This window comes from Uncinocarpus reesii, genomic scaffold (genome assembly GCF_000003515.1).
Source record: "Uncinocarpus reesii 1704 scaffold_1 genomic scaffold, whole genome shotgun sequence".
NCBI lineage: Eukaryota > Fungi > Ascomycota > Eurotiomycetes > Onygenales > Onygenaceae > Uncinocarpus > Uncinocarpus reesii.
The window spans coordinates 3,894,437-3,917,466 of NW_003052500.1; the positions used below are offsets into that span (position 1 = coordinate 3,894,437).

Genomic DNA, 23,030 nt, shown 5'->3' on the forward strand with positions numbered 1-23,030 from the left:
CCAGTTAAGGATGCAGAAATACACCTTTGGTCTTTCGTCCAACAAGCTCTAGCAAGTGCACAGCATCCCTCAAACTCGAGGAACTTCGTTAACTACTTGATACGCAGCAATCTACAGCTAGTTACTCGTTTTGGACTTTGACGACAACTTTGTTCGGCCCTCCGGCACCTTTGCTCTGATAATCCAATGCTTGCAGGACAGATTCAAAGCCGCCCTCTCCGATCAAGTCGTATGGACTAGGTTGAAGCTTTCCCTTTTCGAATAAAGCGACTAGGACTGGAATCCAACCCTCAATCAGCTTATTGATACGCTCGCCGTCTGGATTTCCTAGAGCACCGGCTTCCACGATTCGAGTTTTTCCGCCCTCAAAATCGGATATTCCGCTCCTATTATCAGATGAGTAAATGTGTGGACCAAAGATGTTCCCCATGGCGACTGAGCCTTACCAGGTGTTTGTGGACGAAAAGAGCTTTGGGCCCTGGGGGAGCTCTTTGAAAAGGGCCTTTGCAAAGGCGTCTCCGGTGGCAGCAGCATCAAAGACCCGGTGTATTTTGCCTTTGGTGAAACCCAATACAGTCTTCACTTGCTCAGAAATAGCTTCTTTATAGTTAAAAGCGACCTCTGCCCCCAGTTTCTTAACAAGCTATTGCGTGGCCTTTGGTTAATATATCGTGAGAATCGCTTTTATGGTTCATAAAACATACTTCAGCAGAACCCGCAGAGCAGGATGCAAGGACTTTATATCCGCAAATACGGAACAACTGAAGTCACATAGGTCAGCGGCTTGCTCCCTAGATCATATCGAGGTCCATTGACATACCTGGATTGCAAACTTGCCAACGCTAGTAGACCCTCCGAGGACAACGGCCCATTCGTCCTCCTCAAGCTTTTGCTCTTTCTCGTCTAGAACTTCTTGGAGTGTAGGAACTTTGACGTCAAGGCAATCAAACAAAGCGAGTGCGGCTGTCTGAATGAAAGGTGAGCTAACTTCTAGCAACAGTATTGCTTTTCGCCAGTTCCAGAATACTAACCTCCAAGCCCACGCCAACCGTTGCAGCTTCTAGAAGGCTTAGATTCTTGGGTTTAGGAATGGTGACATTTGCATCCATCAGAAACTTGACAAGTTCTGCAGATTAGCATTCTGCCCATTCCGTCCGTGGATAGAAGGGAACCTTGCGCTGCGAATATACATACGTATTGCTGACAGGTACCATGTCCTGGAGTCCCGAGACGAGTGCACCCGCAGACATGATCTCCGATTTTAAATTTGCCTGCGATATTACTTCCAACCTCGACCACAACACCGGCGGCATCAACTCCGGGAACAAGAGGCCAGTCGCGGACCAAGACTCCCATCGTTCGCATCATATGGTCCCTAAAGAAATATCTAGTGAGTAAACGGATAACCGCCAAAAAGAAGGGAGTGCCTTGTCCCTCATATTTCCAATATGCTGAATAGAACAGGAGAGAAGAATGCAAGGCAAAATATTACACTGGGTTGATGGCCGTGTAGATTGACTTGACTAGTATCTGATCGGGACCGGGCTTGAACACAGGCAGATCACTGGCCACTCTGAAAGGCTCGCCGACCTTTTCAGCAGTAATTCCATCCATGTTGAAGGTGACAAAATTAGGTAGAGAGATATCGAACAAGCATGAAGTTGTGCATCACTTTGCAACAAGGGCTGGTAGATGATCAGACCAGGAAGAATATTAGAAGAATTAGTCGCGGATGACCAAGGAGCAGGCCAAGGGCTCACTGATTCTCTGCGTTCGTTGTGGCTGCGTGTGGTTGAATACAACTATCCAACAAGAAGCTGAAATACATATGCACTCTTCGCGGGGTCTTGAGATAGTTAACTTCTTCCCAATGGAGTCATTCGCTTGCTGTTCAAACCCCATTGGACAGTCAGCTCGTATTTAAGATCGTTGGGCAGGGCCGATGACTGCAGCCGAATTATAAAGTAATCCTCTCCAAGCTTGCTATCAGCTGGAAAATGAATCCAATGCGGCTCAGACTATCATAAGGTTGGTCAAGTTAATGCCGGGCCTACGGAATTCCGGCATAGTTAGCATTTCACATGTGAGAACTTACTCTGTATGAAGTAACTACTTAGAGCTGGACATAATATCATACAATGGATGATCCTAAAGATCATATTCACAAGATATAAAATGCACTTGGTAGGAGGGTCAATGCCCATCGCCTGAAGTATGATCCAAGCATTGAGAGTCTCGTCGTTACAGGAAATGTATGTACATAGGATTTTAGGGAACTGGGGAGTATTTGTGAATGACACATACAACAATGCGTCTTCCAAAAAAAGGATTCCGAAAAATATATCACCTCGGGCCGCCCATGGCCACTATGCATGTATGAATGTCTAAAGCTAAAGGCTTCGGTTGTAATCGAAAACCAGAGTAAGGCTTAGGATAAGAAACGGGCCGAGATTGCCCGTCAAAGAGTCGAACATGGCAGCAAACGTAGCTGCTCTTATATCGAGCATTATTTGTTGCGGAGCAACAATGTCTCTATTGAATCCCATTTATCGCAATCGGAATAACTATTATGGGTGAATAAATAAGTATCAGATGTCTGAATCGGGGGGCCAGCATCAACGTATTGGAGGGGAAGTGAAACATACATATAGGTCATGCTGCTTCTTAGACTTGATTGGATAGCCTCTGGGTGCCAACGGAAAAGGTACATCACAAACGCCCAACTAAGACTCGCGAACGCGGGCCAAGCGTGGGCCTTGACCTTGTTTCGGGAGCTCGGTGATAGGAAAGCTGCTAAAGGATTCGGGTTTGGTTCTATCGAAAGCCTCGCTAACGCAAGGACAACACGCGCAAACACGTATATCACAATCTATAGAGTCGTGTCAGTTCGAGTTCAATTCATGCAAAAAGCCCAATTCTATCGGAGGGCTATGGTTCGGACCTGCTGGGTAACACTTGATCGCGACCGGCCGAAGACAACGTATCCTCCCAATAAGCCAGCAAAGAAGGAATCGTACTGCCCCTCCTTACCACCCTGTCCCAGATATCGCAAGCCCAACATTGACGACTTATATACCACAGCAAAGGTCGCCAGGTTCCGCGCATGTTGCCTCGTTGCCTTCAAGACGAGTCGAGCTTTTTCACGTAGACTACGGAATGAATAAAAGTCAATTCATGTCGTTCAATGCAGATGTTGGGTAAATAAACATACCTCCCTGACCGGAAAAGGAATATCATCCTAATTTTAAACTATTCAGCAACAAACCATAGCTAGACAGGCGTGGGAGAGTACCGTACACTAATGCATGGGGGAAGCGGACTTTACTTCCATAGACAGCGCCATTGCGGGCGCTCTTAAGAATGGCGAGTAAGGGAGCTAACTCTGGTTTCAAAGCAATCGTATTAAGTGCATCCTGAGAGAAGATGAGCTTATGATGCTCCAATATTGGTTGTGATGCGTACCCTTAGCGACTCCATTGTATAATTGCGCACCGGTGGCCCGGTCAGCCAGTTATCAAGTCCACAGGTACGAATTTAACCCGCAACCCGCTGCTGGTACGAATCTCTGACAGCTAGTTAACTACCCCGTAGTCGTGAATGTTATGAAGCGGGATATCCAATAATAACAGAAAAAGCCGGAAATCTCGTTCTCGTTGTGAAGAGTCCCATGGCATGCTTGTTCCGCTCGAGAGCCTGTGGCCGGGTCATGGTGATTGTCCCTCCTCGTCAAGTTCCTCGGCATGTGAGAAGTACCCAGCTAATCGGCGGTTCCAAAGCTTGGTAGCGCCGGATTAAGTTACTTCCTGCTCCGGCCGACGTCACTGGCATTTCACGTGACCGCCAGCTAGCTTGAGCTCACTGCCGCAATAGCCGCCGTTGCCGCGGCCTCGATATATAAAAGACCCGCGGACGAAAAGGAATGGGATATAATTCTATGTCATAAATGACACAAGGGAAAGCAGGCTCAAAAGTCCTCTACGCAACTCGCGGTTTGAAGACTATGAATTTTCATCAAGAAGCGAAAAGATGCCTTGATATTGCCAATATGAGATTGAAGCATTCCATAGTAGGCAAAACGGAAGAAAAAAGCGGACTTTTGACAGCAAGACCAACCCTCCCTTCTAACGCCGTGCTAAAAGGAAAATATCAACAATAATTCTCAGTCTGTTCTTGGTCTCTTGTTGGTCTCTTCCTCCGCTAGATCAACATCCATCATCTCGACGTCAGCATTTTCATCTTCCATATCATTTCTACGCTTAAGCCCTTTCATTTTTCTCGTTTGTAACCCGCTTAGGTCTTGACGACCAAGGTGGACTCGTCCAATCTTGTCGCCGATAGAATCCATACTGATGTTCTTCTTCGATTTCTCAGCATCTTGTGGCCGCTTTCCTTGCTTCATAGCCTCCTTCATCATGCTTTGATCAGCTTCTCGAATACGGCCTAACCTAAAATCGAATTTCGGGCCAATTTCGTCCAATTCAACTCGCGGAAGCTTCTGGCCGCTTTTTTTAGTCCGAATTCGGTACCACCGCAAATGAATAACAGGTGTTGTTCCTTCGCTTAGCTCATCGGCGGCAACCGTGAGCAAGTATTGTAATCCTTCGACATCGATTTTTGCTGTTTCCTCGATCTTGAAAATATCCAACAGCATGCTCTTGAGCATGGCAAACGTTGGCACGGTAGAGTCTGCCCATGCGCTACCAGCAAACAATATCATAGGCTTCATACCCAGACCGACATTTAGCTTTGTGTGAAATCCACTCCGGGCTGCAGCATCCTGCTCCATCTGCTCTTGCGTTCCAAGCAGCAATAGCTCACACATCTCCAAAACTTTCGCATCGAACACACGCACTAATGTAATGCAATTTGGTCGCTTTTTGTTACTACTACCCCATATAACGATGCCACATTCATTTTTTGTTGCTAAAAACTCCAAACTTTCAGTATTTTCAAATGGGTGAATATTTTCGTTCTTCTTGTGAAAAAGGATCGAGTGGGGTTGGGTGAGAGAATGAAAGGTTTTCAGTGCGGTTCGAAGAGGGAATGGACATTTTGGCCCATGGAGAAGGAGGACGCGTTTCGGCTGCTCAATAAGTTGCGGTTCTCGCGCCTTGAGGATTCGCGCAGTGCGTGGGTTTCGTGCTTTGCTGGATGTTGCGCAATCAGTCAGCTCATCTTTCCTAGCAGAGCAGGAGCAAAAATAATGGCAAAACATACACTTCTCTCAGCATCATTATGTCCCAAATTGTGTGTTGTGATGCTAATCAGTTGTGAACCACCATCGCATCTTCAAAATATCTGATTTCAGAGAAATCATTTTGAGTTTCAGCTGAAATGCAAACCTTGCAAACATTCAGGACCGCTGGTCTTCAACTCAGTGCTCCATCCTACCACTTGTAATTCACTGTATAGGCAATGTGCTATACTCTGTACTCTTAAGGACATTAGCATTAGCTGGATTACAGGGGTAAATGGAAGATGAGAATTTGCAAAATGTTCTAGTCATAGAACATCTTGATGACTCTCCTGATAACCTTTGCGTTATCAACATAACCATAATGCACCGTGCGCAAAGCTCTCTTACCAGAAATCGGCCTCTTTTCCATTTATAAGTTATTACAGAATCTTGTCTTTACAGTTAAATTCCTGTTTTGTCAATGCTAGAGATCCTCCTTCTGCAACACACTTGTGTCGTGATCTGAGACTCCTCCTGTTTTGCAATATTCACTAACTACAGCATCCCGAGATAACACCGGCGCTGATGAACTTTCCAGCTTATTTTGCAACTTTGGGTGTATGAACCAAAGAGACAAATCTCATGCTCTCAATTTTAAATAACCTAGCAAGCCAAAATTGGCCTTTATCTGTTGGAACGAGTGACTAAAATGTGGGATCCAGCCCTCTTGATACAGTCACAGCCTAACCAAGGAGAACATCAAAATCGACCTTGTTAGCTTCAACTACTTCTCCTCCTCATCCCTAAATTTCATTCTTGCTTGTCCTCACCCCGCTTTTCTTTTCGTTAATTCAACTTCTTTTGCGCTCCGACTGACGTGTATTGACCGTTGCAGGCATTTGGCTACAAGCCATATACGTAAGTATTCCCCAGAAGGATTTCAGCGACTGTTTGGATGACAGAAAACTTCGGGCACAAGCTAATTCAAAGGATAGTCGGATGGTTGCTACTTCGTGAGGATCAGCCCTGGGCATAGAAATGTTGATTCTTCAATTAACAGTGGTTTGGCTGGAGCTTCTTTTTGTATGCACTGAGCCTAATATGCCATCTCTGCGGTTTAGCTGACTTAACACCTAGGGAGTGACAAAAGGAGATTGTAAAGCAATCGGAGAGCGGTCCAAAGGAGGAACATTTGAAAGGGTGTGAATCTCAGCTCAGTTATTAAATCAAAGTGATTTCTGGATAAAAGTTTCCTAATTTTGGGTTAGGCGTTCGAGGGTATAAAATACAGGCCTTTGATAAACAAGAGGACATCTGTGGTAAGGCGAAAATAGTCACATTTTAGTTAAGCACTCATATCGTCTTTTAACTGATGATTGCGCAGTCATATTCTATCCCCGAGGGGACGTCATTTTCCGCCAATAGTGGCGGTCAGGGGAACAGCGACATCACTGTTATCGTTTCCTTCGATGGGCAACCGGGATTCGGAGGCAGGCCTCCGACAATTGGACAAGGCAGCAATGGCATCGAAGGACAGCTGGGGAGCGAAAAACAACAGGGTGGCCAAAGGCAGAAGGAAACGGGACAGCAAGGCACTGGGGAGGTGCCGAGCATTGATGAGCAACAGGACTTCGAACGGCAGCGACCCTCCATGGGAGCTAACGGTCCCGATGGTCAATGTCCCTGTACGTGTTCGTGCCCATCCGATGCATTCAGCCAACCACAGGGCCCAATAAGTAGCGGTGGTATCGGAGAAGCATCAACGTCAGAGTCAATTCTCGCGAGCTCCTCCGGGGCTGAAACTACAACGGCAATCGTTCCAATATCTCCGATCAATTCTGGGCTTGATATTCCCCCAGCGATAACATCTCCTATTCTAGCAACCCCCACTGAACCGTCGATACCTCTACCCGACCCCCCCGGAGTCTCAGAAACACTCGAATTGGAGTCACCGGCCCCAGTAAACTCAGCGGGCCCTAACCTTGCTGCACCTATGGAAACTCTGTCCCCTTCTATGAGCCCCAGCACGCTGTCTACGGCGCCCACATCGACTGATGAAACCAGTATTGAGACCAGCACACCAACATTGCCAGTATCTGAAGGGGAAATTGATATTGCCTCTCTGCAACTTCAAAGCACTTTGGTTTTTAGCCTGGGAGGATGACCATACTATTGTATGTATGAACCTTATGATACCGGCATCATCGTAGTTGGAACTTGTATTTATTCCGTCCCAGGTCGCGAACCTCGCATTTCGCACCAACAAATACTAATCCGGTCACTCTCACTGTTATCGTTCTGAAAAACCGATCAAATGCGGCGTATTTTTGAAATATATCATGTTTTCGTATTTCCAGGTTCCGTTGGCGAATTGTCCCCAAAATTTTCCAGCCTCGCCTTCTTTGCCCTTCGTTTCGACTCACGTTTAGACATCGGGATTTCCGATCCCAGTGTTCCTTCTCTATCGGACACCGTTCTTTTGACGCTATTGCCGGGCTTCAGTGGCTCAGTTCCAGTAACGACTTTTGTTTGCAAAGCTTTATCATTAGATATGTTCAGTTTCTCTCCCCCGAAAAGCACATCCACAGTCCCTCTCCAACTAGATCTTTTCATGCCTGCTAGGGCGACAACTCTCCGTGCCTCCTCGCATAATGCATCTTTTGCAGTCTCCTGGGACATTCCCCAGAGACACGCCAAATTTATTACATCCCAAGGAGCTCGGGCACCAAGAGCTTGTTTTGCTTCACTGGAAATGATAATGCCTCGGCCCCTTGTGGCGCGTACTAAAGCAATGGCATTGCTTATCAAATTCCTTCTGGCTTCCAGTCCACTTCCAGTCACTCCAGGGCCATAGCAGATTTCAAAACGCACGCCCCGAGAAATAGCAGCCGAAAGAGTCTTGAACTTAAAATGGAAAGGTAGACGAACGGAAAGGTCAAGGGATATGATATCGCAATCGAGGCTATTGCAGGCTTGTGTTAAGGACTTTTCGTTCGTTGGTCGTATGGCAAGAAGCGAATAGGACTGTGCTAGTGCAACAAGTCGTGGATTTTGCGACGGATCAGACACGGTGAGGTTGAGCCGGGTAAGCAGGGTTATGGACTTGGGTATATTCGTGGGCAAAGCTGGCGGTTTTTGATTTGGAGGGACTTTCGTCGAAATCGACTGGGATAACGCCACAGTGGTATAGCCCACTACGCAAGAGAAGACATTAGAGCCTTAAACCACATATAATCCACTGAGGTAGTAGACAAGGGCGCCTTACATTCAGCGAGGAAATGAAGTATATCCAGGGTATTTGGGTCGTTCGGGATGTATGGGATATTTAGATCGTAGAACATGTTGCGAATTTTGCAGCTTGAATAGTCGTCAAAACATTGTTGAGAGCTTCGCAAATCGTCATGAGGGTGACCTTGCGCCAAGACCGTGGGCAGCGAAACCTGCCTGTCAGGTGACAGTCAGTTCGGCGCTTACTAACGAACTTTGCTCAGTCAAAAGTCACGAATTCAATATTAGGTAATCTGCATCGGGGTTGCCCACTTACAGCTGTTCGCTCCCTGCGGAAAGGCCGACACGGGGAAGGAGTTCTATCTTTTACGCTTGTGACTTGATTGATTTCAAGGTCAACGCCTTGTAGCATTTTACATACCTCACAGCCCAAGTCCTGGTGCAACTCGCTTGGTCGTCTCGATTTGCCCAGCCGAGCCCATCCCTTTTCAACATCCCCACCAAAACGGCTCTCTTAGCACCTCATTATCGACATCCCAGCGCATCCAACGCGTATCATAGCCATGGCGCGTGTGTATGCGGATGTGAATCAACGTATGCCCAAGTCGTACTGGGATTATGACAGCGTCAATATCTCTTGGGGAGTCCTGGAGAACTATGAGGTTGTTCGAAAAATTGGTATCACCCCCGCAGCATTGATATCGTCCCTTTTATTGCCCTTGCGATTCATAGACCTGGCCTCGCATCCACTAATCGAAGTCTCTTGCTAGGTCGCGGGAAATACTCGGAAGTTTTTGAGGGAATCAACGTCGTCAATTACCAAAAATGCGTCATCAAGGTGTTGAAGCCAGTCAAAAAGAAGAAGATCAAGCGAGAGATCAAAATCTTGCAAAATTTGGCCGGAGGCCCCAATGTTGTCGCTTTACTAGATGTCGTTCGCGACAGTCAAAGCAAAACGCCCAGCTTAGTCTTCGAATATGTCAATAATACTGAATTTCGAACACTGTATCCTCGCTTCGTTGACTACGATGTGCGGTATTACATATATGAGTTGCTGAAAGCATTGGACTTCTGCCATAGCAAAGGAATAATGCACCGAGATGTTAAGCCACATAATGTCATGATTGATCATGAGCGGAGAAAGGCGAGTACTATTGCGCCATTTGACAAAATAAACCCGGACATGATACTGACTTTCTAATGCTACAGCTTCGGTTGATTGACTGGGGGCTAGCTGAATTCTATCATCAAGGCACTGAATACAATGTGCGGGTTGCGTCACGGTATTTCAAGGGGCCGGAGCTGCTGGTTGACTTTCAAGAATACGACTATTCCCTTGATATGTGGTCGCTCGGTGCCATGTTCGCCTCAATGATATTTAGGAAAGAGCCTTTCTTCCATGGCAGCAGCAACTCGGACCAGCTCGTAAAGATTGCCAAAGTTTTGGGGACCGACGGCCTTTTCGAATATCTCGATAAGTACGACATAGAATTGGATCCTCAGTACGACGAAATACTTTCACGGTACCCGAGGAAACCCTGGCAATCTTTCGTCAATCAAGAAAATCAGAGATTCGTCAGTAATGAAGCGATTGACTTTCTTGATAAGTTACTAAGATACGATCATGCCGTAAGTTCCCTTTACGCTTTCCCAGCCTTTGAAGTCCTTTCTAATATCTTAATATAGGAAAGGCTTACAGCTCAGGAGGCTATGGCTCACCCGTATTTTGCACCTGTGCGTGCAGCTGCCGCGCAACCTACCCAAAATTCAGGAGCTCCGTTTCACTCGTAGTACTTCGGCTAGAAGTCACCACAGTCCTCGTTTAGGAAGATGCTGCTAGGGAAATACTCGCGCTCGAAAATAAAGCGTTTCACAATACAAGATCATCATCATTATCTGGTTTGGATCGCAGATTACCGGGTCAATTTTTTAACACGCGGTCGAGTTGCGGGGAAACGATGCTCAAGTTAAACCCGTACTGAGGTACATACACACATACAAATTCTTTGGAATGCGGTTGGTATTTGATTGAGGCGAGCTGAAAATGCAGTCTTTCGGATTGATATAATCTTCGCGTGTATAATGACAGAACTACATCAATCACGTTATCCTATGTGTCATCATATGAGCATATCGTCGTGCTAAATGCCCCCATCACCAAAAATGCCGGTTCAGTCGCCGTTTAAATTAATATCATAACTTTATGGCATGGGTCCAGATTTGACCCGTGGTTGGAATTTTGTTGCATCAACCATCGTCTCCAAATTCCAGCGGGCATCAAAAAGGCACGTGATATGACTCAAGCCCCCTTCTGGCAGAGGTCCCCACATCATGATATTTCTTCTCCCTCCTCTCTCCCCGCTTCGTATGAAATCTCAACTTTGTAAGTTTAAAAGCCTGTAAAGCCCGGCGGTCTCACTGACTATTAATCCCTCACCAGGGTCTTTTATGTGCGAGCCCTATCCTTGATTTCTGTTGCGTAAAACCCAGGTCAAAATACTGATCAGACGACAATTTGCGCGCGCAGCGCGTTGGAGACTCGCTCCACAACCTCGATCGATCAGCATGTCCTCAGTTCCGGCGACTCAGGTCTCGGGTGAGCCTTTGACGAAAGCTACATGGTTCTCTGACATATGCAAGACTAATGCTTTGAGCTTAGGCCCTCGAGATGAATCGAATGTTCCCGCAACCGATCAGGGGAAAACGCCTGAAGGTCTTGGTTCTGCCGGCGCGGGACTACATCCTACAGGAAGGCCGAAAACCGAAAAAGAGCGTACGTTATGCTGCAACTAAGTTGTGGGATTTCCTATAATCGCCCGGATCTTCCTACGAGCTAGCTTTTATCCATTCGAAGGCACGGCTAATACTTTCTACCTATAGTTGAGAAAGAGCGCAAGAAGGCAGAGAAGCTGAAAAAATTCGCGGAAAAAAATGCTAAAAAGCCGATTGCGACGCCCAAGAACGCCGAGAAAAAGCCAAAAGTTGAGAAGGAGAAAACAACCGATGCTTATGATCCTTTGAAAATCGAGTCCGGAAGATACGAGTGGTGGGAAAAGAATGGCTTTTTTCAACCTGAATTCGGTCCGGATGGGAAAGTCAAGCCAAACGGCGCATTCGTGATGACACTACCTCCTCCTAACGTTACGGGGACGCTTCATGTGGGCCACGCATTAACTAACGCGCTTCAAGATACCATGATTCGGTGGCAACGTATGAAGGGGAAAACCGTTTTATGGCTCCCGGGATATGACCACGCTGGTATTTCTACGCAAAGCGTTGTAGAGAAAATTCTGTGGAAGTCCGAAAAGAAAACCCGTCATGATGTCGGCAGGCCGGCCTTGACAAATATGATTTGGGATTGGACGCATAAATATCATAAAAGTATCACTACTTCTATGAAGAATATGGGAGGATCTTTGGATTGGACAAGGGAGGCCTTCACGATGGATGAAAATCTCTCCGCCGCCGTCACGGAAACTTTTGTGAAGCTCCATGAAGAAGGTATTATATATCGAGCCAACAGGCTTGTAAATTGGTGTGTTGCTTTAAATACTTCTCTGTCGAACCTTGAGGTGGAAAATAAGGATCTGGAGGGGCGGACACTCCTCGATGTTCCAGGCTACGACAAAAAGATTGAATTTGGCGTTTTGACCCATTTTCTCTACGAAATTGATGGCACAGATGAGAAGATCCAAGTCGCAACGACGCGCCCTGAAACCATGCTTGGCGATACAGGAATTGCTGTTCATCCAGATGACAAGCGCTACCAAAAATATATTGGCAAATATGCTAAGCATCCCTTTGTGGATCGCTTACTCCGAATTGTTCCAGATGAAAAGGTCGACCCGGAATTCGGTACTGGGGTTGTCAAAATCACGCCGGCACATGACTTCAATGATTTCGTCCGAGGAAAAGAACACGATCTGGAGTTCATCTCAATTATGAACGATGATGGAACGTTTAATGATAATGCCGGTCCTTTCACGGGTATGAAGCGTTTTGATGCACGATACAAAGTGATCGACGCTTTAAAAGAAAAGGGGCTATATGTCAAATGGGAAAATAACCCTATGAAAGTTCCTCGTTGCACTAAATCCAACGACGTGATTGAACCAGTTTTAAAACCACAATGGTGGATGAAGATGAAGGAGCTCTGTGAACCTGCCATCAAGGCTGTCGAGAACGGCGATATTGTTATCCGTCCTGAAAGTGCCGAAAAGAATTACTATCGGTGGATGGCCAATATTACCGACTGGTGTCTGTCAAGACAGTTATGGTGGGGACATCAAGCGCCAGCTTACTTCGTCCAATTTGAGGGCGAGAAAGGTGATGATAGTGATGGAAATCTGTGGGTGACAGGTCGCACCGAAGAGGAAGCAATGGAGAAGGCGAAAACCAAATTCCCCGGAATGAAATTTACACTTGTACGAGACCCAGATGTGTTGGACACATGGTTTTCCTCGGGATTATGGCCGTTTTCCACTCTCGGTTGGCCGAAAAAGACACATGACTTGCAAAATCTCTACCCGACGTCCGTTTTGGAAACCGGATGGGACATTCTGTTCTTCTGGGTCGCCCGGATGATTATCCTTGGCATAAAAATGACAGGCCAAATTCCGTTCCGTGAAGTGTACTGTCATTCCTTGATTAGAGACTCGGAAGGAAGGAAAATGTCGAAGTCACTGGGTAATGTCGTCGACCCTCTTGATGTGATGCGAGGCATAACTTTGGAAGCACTACATCAAAAGTTGCTGGAGGGAAACCTTGCCCAAAAAGAAGTGGCTACTGCCACTAAATACCAGAAGAAAGCTTTCCCAAAAGGAATCCCAGAGTGCGGTGCTGATGCCCTACGGTTCTCGTTGGTGTCTTATACTACTGGCGGTATGTGCTCTTTTTATTTCCAATTCAATAGAGGAGAGTCATTTCTAATTTCATCCAAGGAGGCGATATCAATTTTGACATCCAGGTCATATATGGTTACCGAAGGTTCTGTAATAAGATTTATCAGGCTACCAAATTTGTTCTTGGTAAATTAGGCAGCGACTTCGTACCCCGTCCAGCCGCTGTCAAGACTGGCGCTGAATCGCTTTCCGAAAGATGGATTCTCCACAAATTCAATATCGCAGCAAAAATCGCAAATGATAAATTAGAACAACGTGAATTCTCGGATGCGGCATACGTACTATACCAGTACTGGTATAGTCAGCTTTGCGATGTTTTCATCGAAAATTCTAAGTATCTCCTGCAACAAGACTCTCCCACTGATGTGCAGCAATCCGCAAAACAAACTCTTTACACGGTTTTGGAGGGTGCGCTGACTCTGATCCACCCAATCATGCCTTTCGTGTCCGAGGAGCTGTGGCAACGATTACCGCGCCGCCCTGGTGATGAGACCGTGACAATTATGAAAGCATCTTACCCAGAGTACAACCCTACTTTTGATGACCCCGCTGCAGAAACTGCTTATGACTTGATCCTCGCTACTTCGAAAGCCATTCGAAGCATTTTATCCGAATACGAAATCAAAACAAAAGGGGACGTCAAGATTCAGACTTACGACGAATCAAGCCACAAGACCATCAGCGAAGAGGTTGCGAGCATCCAATCTTTGAGCGGGAAAAACATTGGAGAGATTACCGTTTTGGCACCCGATAATTCAATTCCCCCTCCTGGCTGTGTTGTCTCCTCTGTCGGAGCAAATGCGGCTGTATACCTCGAAGTTTCGAATGAGGTGCGACTGGAGCAGGAGGAAAAAGCCAAAGCTAATTTGGCCAAGGCTCTTGAAATTGTCAATAGACAGCGTGCAATTATGGATTCCCCAGCATGGCGAGAGAAAGCGAAACCAGAAGCAAGAGAAATGGAAGAGAAGAAGCTCAGAGACGCTCAGAGTGAAGCAGCCAGGTTTGAAGAGCAGATCAAAGACTTGGAAAAGCTAAAGATATAAAGGAGGTAGTCAGCTATGTAAGAAGACTCTCAGACACAATCGAATAGTTCTTGATCAAGACTTAGACGGAGATAGGCGGTCACGTGTATAATTTATTACCTAAGCAGACTAAACCCGAAGCAGTTTGGCAAACCTCGCTGCCCAGCTCTTCCAACCAGCAAATTCAAACATCAAACGCCAACATCTCAAACACAGCAAACCTGACAAACAACACCTCTGCTTCGGCACATACAAGACGGACTGAAGCAAGTCGAGAAGGCAATCAAGGATCCTTGCCGCATAGTAATTTCAAAAACTGTACTGGAGAGCAATAAGAATCGCCGGTAAGCCTCTCAAGCTTCGGACGGTACAATATTGCCACTGTGTGCTGACATTTGGAATTCCGGTCACAGCAGTTCGAGCTCGAGCGCATCGGAATGAAATTCTTTAGGACGTGCGATTGAATCCGACTCTACACAATAAGCCCGATGACGTCCTCGGCGCAAGCGCATTCGAACAGTCTAGTTTCGCACCATCCACCACACCAGAATCAAATCGCTGGGAACACGCCGCATCCTGCAAGCACCGCTCATGAGTTAGCAGCCACAGCAAACGCAGCACCATATACAACGGAAAACCACTTAGCAGGGCTAGTTGAAGCCGCTACTGCTGCTGCTGGACAGAACGTGGGATGGGCGCAACCTGAGGACGGTGAAAACACAATGGCGGGAGAAACACGTACGCTGCAAGCTCAGCTTGATGGCTATGCAGTTGGCATGCAGCTGGACGATGGATTTGGCCACCAGGGAAATGCATCGAACCCCCATTTCATTCTTTCTGGTCCCGGTGGGCAACCAACCCCCAATGGTAATAGACCATTGGCCCCTGCGACAGACCCAGTGTCTTCATCAGAAGGAAACCCCTCCGGCCGTAAGCGCAAACGGGGTAATCCAAATGTGGACCCAGCTATCACAGGAAATCCGACATTCGTGACCAACGATGGCAATGGTGGCGACCACGGGTCAGCAAACGCAGGTGGAATAGCCATCAGAGACCTTCCACCCCAGCAGGCCATTTCCAATGCACGAGCGGCTGGAGTGCATTCTGCTGTCGCACTCTTTCGACAGCCTTCAGCAACGAGTAAAAAGTATACCCGCCCTCCAATGTCGAAACTTTTCGCATCGTTGGAACTGTCCCCTGAAAATTTTCTCCACCTGCAAGCCGCTGCTAAAGCTTACATGCTCGACGATAACCACCCTGAACGGCGCGATTGCGTTGGCCAGCGTGGCAAAGGAGATACAGAAATGGTAAGGCTGAGACTTTGGAACTGTGTTAGCGAGTTTCTGGACAAGGAAGGGAACGGGTCACGATTTTTCGGAGAAAATGTTACCAGTGAGGGCATGGGGCCCCGCCAAATGATTTGGCCGCGAGACGACCAAAAGATAATATCTTTAATGATGCCCCTCCTTAGACGGATGGTAACAAATGAACGCCAGCGCCAATACGCAATTGAGACGAGAAAAGGCGGTGGTTCGGAGGACAAAAAGCGAAAGCAAGGAGAGCACGGAGCGCCAAGTACAACGCCCTCTGCACACCCAGTTCAATTCGAACAGTCGCCCGACACTGGCATTGGGATGCTTGACCTTCTAGCTAGTGGATATCCCTCAGATTGGGAGTCAATCACACATTCCTACAACTCTTACAATCAAGATTACCAGTTAGATAACCTTGGTGTTATATCTGGACTCCCTCAGCCAGATTGGCTGGGGCTTGTGGCTGCTGTTGATTGCCATTACCAGATTGATCATCATGGAAACGGCGCAGAGTGCGATCGGGCTTGCCAAGATGACATGGTCAACCACATTGTATCAGCAGACAGCGTTTCACACGCAAACTGGCGAATTGGTGGACAAGGTGATAACCTTGCGGCACGGACTTATTTGTAAGTTTCCTTTGGGTTGTATGCCGCGTCGAGCTATGTTAGATCATGGAACTAACGCCCTCTCTCACTCCTCAGTGCGTCTGGGATAACTCGGGATGTATCAGACATCATCAAAGGGAGTCTTACCAATCGCTCCCACCATGACCCGAAGCTGACGCCTTCGGCGACATTTTCAGAGCGAACTTCCGAACCTTTCTCTCAGGCACAGCCGGGATTAACCACACTCGCACCAGCCGCCCATTCTATCCAGGCTCCAAAGCAAGGTGAAATGAAAATCTCGAGTTCAGTGAAGCTTCTAATTAACATTGTGCAAAATGGGGACGATAAACGTGTGCTGCCTCGCCTCGAGCTCCCATGCAATCCCAATGCTGGATTCTCAATGCTTTTAAAAAATGTACAGCAATATTACCAGCAGCATCAACAGTCTCTCGCTCCTCAAATGCTGCCCAATCTCCATGTAAAAGTGTGGCTTAAAGACGGCTTGACTCCTGTCACAAACGATGAGGAATGGATTGCTTCTTTGATGGCGGCGCATATGGTGGATTGGATGGACGGGGAGCTGCGGATCATCATTGATGCAGGTGGCGGCAACGTTTAATACTTGGCCTTGTGGCCTGTGCACAATCGTTAGTACTGGTGATCAAAAATACCTTTGGCGACAACTTCATAACTATGATTTTAATTATATCGACCTTGGTGTTGAAAATTCATTAGGACTTTGAAAGTTAGGGTTTTGTGGGCAACAATTCAAGGGCTTTGACTATCACTGGAAAATGCCATTGCTTAATGATTCCAATTATTACACTGCACTGTTAACTATCATCCAGTTTAGATCGTACCCTTTCAAGTTTTAATCTTTCATATTTTGCAAAAGCCAGACCTTGTGGACAGTGCCCCAACGCCAAGAAACCCAGCAAGGCCCAAAGTCTAAGCCCATTCCTTGTCCTAGGGTGAGAAAATAGGAGACAAGAACTTTACCCGGGTAGGACTAAGCAGCTGACGGGTGGTTAAGTCAGGAATTGCATTGTGAAATGCAAGTCATCTTCTGTTGCATACATACAAGAAAAGGTAACAGCCACCATGTATGAAAAGCACGTCAATTACCAGGGCGACAAGTGTCATCCCAGTTGCTTGCATCCAATTAACCCACGAGGGTTCAACCATTTGCGTGTTATGAGTGCCCGTAAAGTTCAGTTCTGTCCGCTTTGGCATCACACAAAAACTGCAATGGATATGGTGTCTAAACATACAAGGAGGGATCAATTACATACTAAACCAAAACTCTGCAAAGGGGTATAGTTCAGTATAGTCGCTCACATATCCACTTGTTGACAGTTGATAAGTGAGACAGTCAAGCCGAAATCACTTTATAAAGTCTCATGATTCAAGCATCAAAGTATACTGAAATCAAGAGGGTGGCATATTGTATACATTGAGTGATTCCCGTAACCCAGTTTTAATATCAGCAAAAATGGAAAAGAAAAGTGATACTAAAGGGGGTGATAAGGGGGAAAGCATATTATTCTTCCAAATCTTCCACTGTAGCAGCCCTTGATTTTCCTTTAATAGCTTCCGGATCGGGGGCCGAGGATAAGGAGTCGTCAGCATCACTAGGAGATCGTTGCGGTGAGCTTTTGGGAAAGGTATTCTGTGATTCTAACATGGTGGTGTTGTCGATATTCCTGTCCTGTTTGATTTCAGTCCAATCTAGTGGCGGAGATGCTGATTGGCTCCGCAAGTCTTGATCCGGAGGTCGTATTGTGTTCTTCGCGATTCCATTATTGAAACTGGTCTGTCCCTCCCGGCCAAAATGACTTGTCAGGGAGCTGCCAGTTGGATGTAAAGGCCCACCATCAAAAATTACTTGTGGCAAGCCTGAGGATAGTTGTGAACTTGAAGAAGCTGGTATCGAAGTTGTAGGTTGGTGGGGGGAAGAAAGATTGTTAAATGGCGAGTTCAAACCTTGGGTTTGAGAGTGGGCGGTTTGCAAGGGAAGCAACGTCCACCCAGGGGGCAATCTGACACCCTCGGGCAAGGGGTTCTCCACAGAGCTCGGGTTGACAGGATGTGTGTTGGGCGCAAGGTGTTGTTGGAAATCAAGTGGGTTCGGGTTTGATGGGCCTGAAAGGATAGGATTGTGAGGGACTGAAAGACCAGTTGAGCGATTTGAACTGATAGAGCGAAGCCGAGCCAGCTCGGCTTGGAGTAACCTCACAACCTGGAGCTGATCAGAGGCTGCGAAAAGCGAATTGATTTCCTGGTTGATCTGCTGTTCAAGATGAAAGATTTGGTTCTGGATGGTGGCGCTAGTGAACCCTGAGCTCAGCGGAGTAGGATGTGCGAAACCGGGATTGGGGGCTGCGGGTTGCCGGTTTGTCTCTGGCAGATTTGGACGAGTCCCTCGGTTAGCAGGCGTTTGAGCAGCATTTAGTTGCTGAGCCATGTCTTGAAACTGATCTCCTCGTCCAGCACCAAACCCAACACGAAGTGGACCAAGATTAACCACCCACGCCCTGGGCCTTCCACCCGGATCGAGGCCATTCTCACCGTGACGCTGATTGGCCCTTGCGGCTGCATTCTCACTTTCATGGCCATGGCCTCTTCCGGCTATGGTTACCGGGCGTCTACAGGTGGGACAGTTTTGCTGGCGCTCGAGCCAACTACGCAGACATGCAAAGTGAAGTAAATGCCCACAAGGCAGTTTCTTGGGACGTAGTCGCTCAGACACTCTCCCAGCAGTACGGCTTGGAGGAGGGTGATCATTCGCAGCCCCAGGCGGCTGCCAGGGTTGCATTTCTTCTCTGCATATTATGCAAACATCTTCTCGAGCGATTTCGTCTGCGGTGGCATCTGGATATCGTTGGTTCATATCCCTTGTCGCATTCCGATAACGTATGAAATCCAAGATGCGTTTTGTAAATGACCTCATTGTCAATACGACATCCCTTAGTATATGTATTGGCAAACCGTAAAATGTGAAGAGGATGGCGAAGAAGGAAAGGTAAACAATGAGTTTAAAAAAATCTTTCTCCATGTTAGCGACCCAGTCGTTTCACGCAGAGAAAGGAAGCCCGGCCTTACCAGTAACAAGATCAAGGTAGAAAATGCAACGCCCTTTTTCTTCCCATCCTGGAACATCCAACTCCATTTCTTCAAGATCATCTTCGTTGGGCAGATCCACAGGAGGTTCTGCGCCGGTGGCCTGACATGTCCGCAAAATCTCTTCTCTCGAAGCGCGTATTTCAGCTCTTCTCTCAATTCGCCTAGCCCGCTTTTGCTGGCGGACGATGTAGATTTCGGCAAGAGAAAGTGCGTACCGAGCCGTGGTCGACGTTGATAATATTGTAAGAACCGCAAACTCAAACCCGAACGTCACCATCATATCCGGTCTAGCTTGGCGGAGTACAGTTTTTACTGCATATTCAAGCATAAAAGTGTTGAAAAATACAGCCAAAAGGAGTGATATCGCCAACCGCGTGTGGAAAAGGCGGGGGTTACTTGGGGGCTGTTGTTCGAGAATCTCTACTCGACCTTCTCCAATCCAACCCCAAACCTTTCCGACGAGAAGGCAGACAAACATGACGACAAACCAGCCACCCAATTCTCCTCGAAAAATAGTCATTGCGAGACATGTCTCCGTCACAGCAAACCAGGCTTTCTCATAAAGCTGTTCTGTTTCGATGGGTCGTAAGCGGCCATACAGGAGCCTTTGGAGACCGAATAGGAGGAAGCCGACTATGAGAAGGCATAGATTTGTGAGAATCTGGGAGATACACACACAATCAGCACACTGGAAAGCTAACGTCTGCAGAGGAAGGGTCACCATAAGGTTTGCATTGCTCTGTGAAAGGAAAACGCAAGCGGAGTAGAAATTAGACCGCTGGTGTAGTGCTTTTAATACTACAGTAGCAGCAAGGGCAAGGGAGACCTGATCGAACAAGTTTAGCAGAAGAACAGACAAGCTATTTCTGGACAATGCAGTCTTACCCCCGCATATGCAGCGAATCTCATCATTGCGACCGACGAGGACCGCCACCAGCTTAGGGAGCTCACATAAGCTCAGATTGTTAATTTAAACGCAAATCCATGGGCGGATAGAGAAGAGAATCCGAAGGGCAGTTTGAGATTCAGGCGTTGCAGATGCCACCTTTGATCAAGCAAGTCAAGTGTCTCGGCTGACGAATAGTCTTGGTTATGTAAAACAGTTAAATTACCTAAGCAAGCGCCCCGTAGCTATTCCGTAACTAGTTAGCTAACGAGTTACTCAGATTAGTCAGACAATCAACCCAGACCTCGTCTGTCATGCAACAACAGCTCTGGGCCTCTGGCAAACACGGATGGTTCTCATGCGGTGGCGGCCAGGCTGGGTGCCTGTATGTATGTATGAACATACCGACATTACTAGCAAGAGTTGCATCAACAGCAAATATTGTTTGCTCATTGCTGACGGCAATTTCTGAGTCGCTGCAACGCCGACTGCAGCCAAGGGAAGACCAACCAACAGCCAACCTTATTCTAACAATTTCTGAAGAATATATGAAGAATGTGGATTCGACAAGACCAGGATGGCGATTCTGAAGCTGTGTTCAGATCAAGGATTGGAAGGAATATTAATTTGTTTGCTATCTTGCAGCCACTAGCAAACTGCAACAACAACAACCAGTCAGAGCAAAAAAAAAAAAAAAAAAGGGAAGAATACAATCTACTCGGTACTCCGGAGTGGTTATGGGATTCTCATACCAGTCGTCGAACCGCCCCACAATAAATTACTGCACCAAAGATGCATAGAAGCCTTCTAGAACAACTGATTGAAATACACTGTTGGATTCGATTGCTTGAGACGCGATTTCAGGGACATGAGTGGCCTTCTGTTTGACCTGGTGGACCGGAAATGGCCATCCACGGGATCCTACAGCCCGGCATCCTACTGCATCTCAAACCTTCCAATGCGCGCCTCGCCTAGAAATTTTGATGCATGATGCCTTTGGACGCATGGCCTGGTTTATTGGAATCGTGAATTCCATCCCCTCATCGAAATGAGCTTTGTACTCTGGGAGACAACCTTGGGTTGTATGGGGACGCTATTGGCAACTTGCAATTTGATACCCCATTATTTGATCACGGTTATCGAATGCTCCTCAAAGGACATAACACATGTTTACTAGAGGAGCCTGGGTTCAGTAAATAATCCGCTTTAGTCTCGCTTCGCATATCCTTTTGGTTGATTTCGGCCAGGGCGAAAAGCGATACGACTTTGAGATCTTGCCAAACTTACCCGCATCATGCAGGTACCCTTAGGATTCTGACGACAACGTGAAGCAGCGGGTTTCATCTGAGACCGCAGCAAAGCGGCACCGTAAGGCTGTCGCGTGGGGATCTACGGCTTTCTTTACCTAGACGCGAGAATGGGCACGTGGATTCGAATTGCACAGAAACTGAAAACGTGTGTTTTCTTTTTCGGGGACCCGACTGGCCACATTCCAGTGCATCGATATATGACCGCGCTCCCAGGACGATAAAGAAATCTAAAGTTAGATGTTTCTTAATAGTCTCTTCCAGATAATCCAACGTGTGCTAGGGGAGAAAGTTGGCATTTCAGAAAGGGTGATAATAGACCTTGAACGTGAGTCGGCGAGGCTTTGCATTATAGAGAAATATACTGATACCTGGCACAGTAAACTACCCTCCATAGCCGATCTTCGACTAGCCGGCTTCGCGATTCTGTGGGTATTGCAACGAGCTCTGGGACCTCGTCACACATTCAAAAGGATCGGAGGTGCATCGCTGTTATTACGATCGTGTGTCTCGTTATCCGCAGAGTATATTCAAACCTGGGTTCCCGCAACATGACCCTCATCAAATAGATATTCAGTTGAATGCCTTGATGGTTATCGGCGGTGCAAACAACCTAGGTGGGAAACTACCAGATCGGATTTGAACCTTGATTGGGGCAACAATAACCAGCCCAAAAGCCCCGTATATTCACCGAGCATCTCATTCAATATGTGGTTAAACATACAGAAACACGAGTCCGGCCGGCCCAACCCTGCCGAAACAGAACGTCAACATCCATTGGGATATACATATATTAGTTCTGAGGGAAACGATGGACGAAAGCTCGTCCCGATGCGACTAAGTGGCGACAATAGAAGCAATGCTAATGGCGAGAGTATTCAAGGTCAACTATGGCAACAAGTGCCTGACGTTTCTCTACCAACAACCACTGCGCAGGACTTGTGGGGAGCGTTTGCAGGTTCCGATTTGAACCATTGGAATGACCCTTTTATGGCGAATGCTCGAAGCGTATATTTTCCACAAGAAGTTGTGCGTGCGCCTATTCAGCACCAAGGAGGAGGAAATTTTATAGCTAGTTCCAACGAAACAACTATGTCTGGATTAACAAAGGCTGATATGGGAACTTTTAACGGTAACCAGACCGACCATTCAGCTGTTGAGACCAAACGCAGGTCGCAGGAGGGCATTGATCTCACAACACATTCAGCAGGGCCTAAATGTAGTGGGCCAATGTTGACGGGCTGCCTTAATCAAATCAATCACCTTGACCGTCAAGACATGACAAATTTGAGGATGTATAACTGGGGGTGCAATGCAACAACAAATGTCCGAACCTTGGGCCATAATCATGATGGCTTGCAATACGACTTTAACCCGTCGATTGACACACCCTTTCAAGACAGAAATCTGATGGTTCCACGTATCATAGCTCCAGCTGCAGCTCGTTGTTTTCGCCTGAGTTTTCC

General features: G+C 47.0%; 10 protein-coding genes across 10 annotated transcripts; 5 read left to right on the forward strand and 5 right to left on the reverse strand.

The window, feature by feature from the left end:
* Positions 1-121: 121 nt before the first annotated feature.
* Positions 122-1,614, reverse strand: UREG_01532 (uncharacterized protein; the record flags this gene model as incomplete). Its single annotated transcript, XM_002541970.1, has 7 exons — positions 122-386; positions 447-643; positions 705-761; positions 821-967; positions 1,032-1,115; positions 1,195-1,375; positions 1,493-1,614. The coding sequence occupies 7 exons, from the start codon at positions 1,612-1,614 to the stop codon at positions 122-124; spliced, it is 1,053 nt and encodes a 350-aa protein (XP_002542016.1).
* A 776-nt stretch (positions 1,615-2,390) lies between these two features.
* Positions 2,391-3,343, reverse strand: UREG_01533 (uncharacterized protein; the record flags this gene model as incomplete). The annotated part of the gene is made up of 5 exons (XM_002541971.1): positions 2,391-2,532; positions 2,646-2,869; positions 2,942-3,149; positions 3,212-3,249; positions 3,326-3,343. 5 exons carry the CDS (start codon positions 3,341-3,343, stop codon positions 2,391-2,393), a joined length of 630 nt encoding a protein of 209 aa, XP_002542017.1.
* An 816-nt stretch (positions 3,344-4,159) lies between these two features.
* UREG_01534 (uncharacterized protein) lies at positions 4,160-5,234 on the reverse strand (the record flags this gene model as incomplete). Its single annotated transcript, XM_002541972.1, has 2 exons — positions 4,160-5,147; positions 5,218-5,234. 2 exons carry the CDS (start codon positions 5,232-5,234, stop codon positions 4,160-4,162), a joined length of 1,005 nt encoding a protein of 334 aa, XP_002542018.1.
* Positions 5,235-6,548: 1,314 nt separating this feature from the next.
* Positions 6,549-7,340, forward strand: UREG_01535 (uncharacterized protein; the record flags this gene model as incomplete). The annotated part of the gene is made up of 1 exon (XM_002541973.1): positions 6,549-7,340. One exon carries the CDS (start codon positions 6,549-6,551, stop codon positions 7,338-7,340), a length of 792 nt encoding a protein of 263 aa, XP_002542019.1.
* A 538-nt stretch (positions 7,341-7,878) lies between these two features.
* Positions 7,879-8,816, reverse strand: UREG_01536 (uncharacterized protein; the record flags this gene model as incomplete). Its single annotated transcript, XM_002541974.1, has 4 exons — positions 7,879-7,917; positions 7,961-8,370; positions 8,442-8,616; positions 8,721-8,816. The coding sequence occupies 4 exons, from the start codon at positions 8,814-8,816 to the stop codon at positions 7,879-7,881; spliced, it is 720 nt and encodes a 239-aa protein (XP_002542020.1).
* Positions 8,817-8,967: 151 nt separating this feature from the next.
* Positions 8,968-10,195, forward strand: UREG_01537 (casein kinase II; the record flags this gene model as incomplete). The annotated part of the gene is made up of 4 exons (XM_002541975.1): positions 8,968-8,998; positions 9,175-9,434; positions 9,614-10,033; positions 10,091-10,195. 4 exons carry the CDS (start codon positions 8,968-8,970, stop codon positions 10,193-10,195), a joined length of 816 nt encoding a protein of 271 aa, XP_002542021.1.
* Positions 10,196-10,969: 774 nt separating this feature from the next.
* On the forward strand, positions 10,970-14,348 carry UREG_01538 (valyl-tRNA synthetase; the record flags this gene model as incomplete). Its single annotated transcript, XM_002541976.1, has 4 exons — positions 10,970-11,000; positions 11,064-11,177; positions 11,285-13,285; positions 13,345-14,348. 4 exons carry the CDS (start codon positions 10,970-10,972, stop codon positions 14,346-14,348), a joined length of 3,150 nt encoding a protein of 1,049 aa, XP_002542022.1.
* A 701-nt stretch (positions 14,349-15,049) lies between these two features.
* Positions 15,050-16,867, forward strand: UREG_01539 (uncharacterized protein; the record flags this gene model as incomplete). The annotated part of the gene is made up of 2 exons (XM_002541977.1): positions 15,050-16,269; positions 16,345-16,867. 2 exons carry the CDS (start codon positions 15,050-15,052, stop codon positions 16,865-16,867), a joined length of 1,743 nt encoding a protein of 580 aa, XP_002542023.1.
* Positions 16,868-17,788: 921 nt separating this feature from the next.
* Positions 17,789-20,283, reverse strand: UREG_01540 (uncharacterized protein; the record flags this gene model as incomplete). The annotated part of the gene is made up of 3 exons (XM_002541978.1): positions 17,789-19,293; positions 19,351-20,032; positions 20,257-20,283. The coding sequence occupies 3 exons, from the start codon at positions 20,281-20,283 to the stop codon at positions 17,789-17,791; spliced, it is 2,214 nt and encodes a 737-aa protein (XP_002542024.1).
* Positions 20,284-21,674: 1,391 nt separating this feature from the next.
* UREG_01541 (uncharacterized protein) lies at positions 21,675-23,023 on the forward strand (the record flags this gene model as incomplete). Its single annotated transcript, XM_002541979.1, has 4 exons — positions 21,675-21,712; positions 21,945-22,067; positions 22,134-22,890; positions 22,994-23,023. 4 exons carry the CDS (start codon positions 21,675-21,677, stop codon positions 23,021-23,023), a joined length of 948 nt encoding a protein of 315 aa, XP_002542025.1.
* Positions 23,024-23,030: the final 7 nt, after the last annotated feature.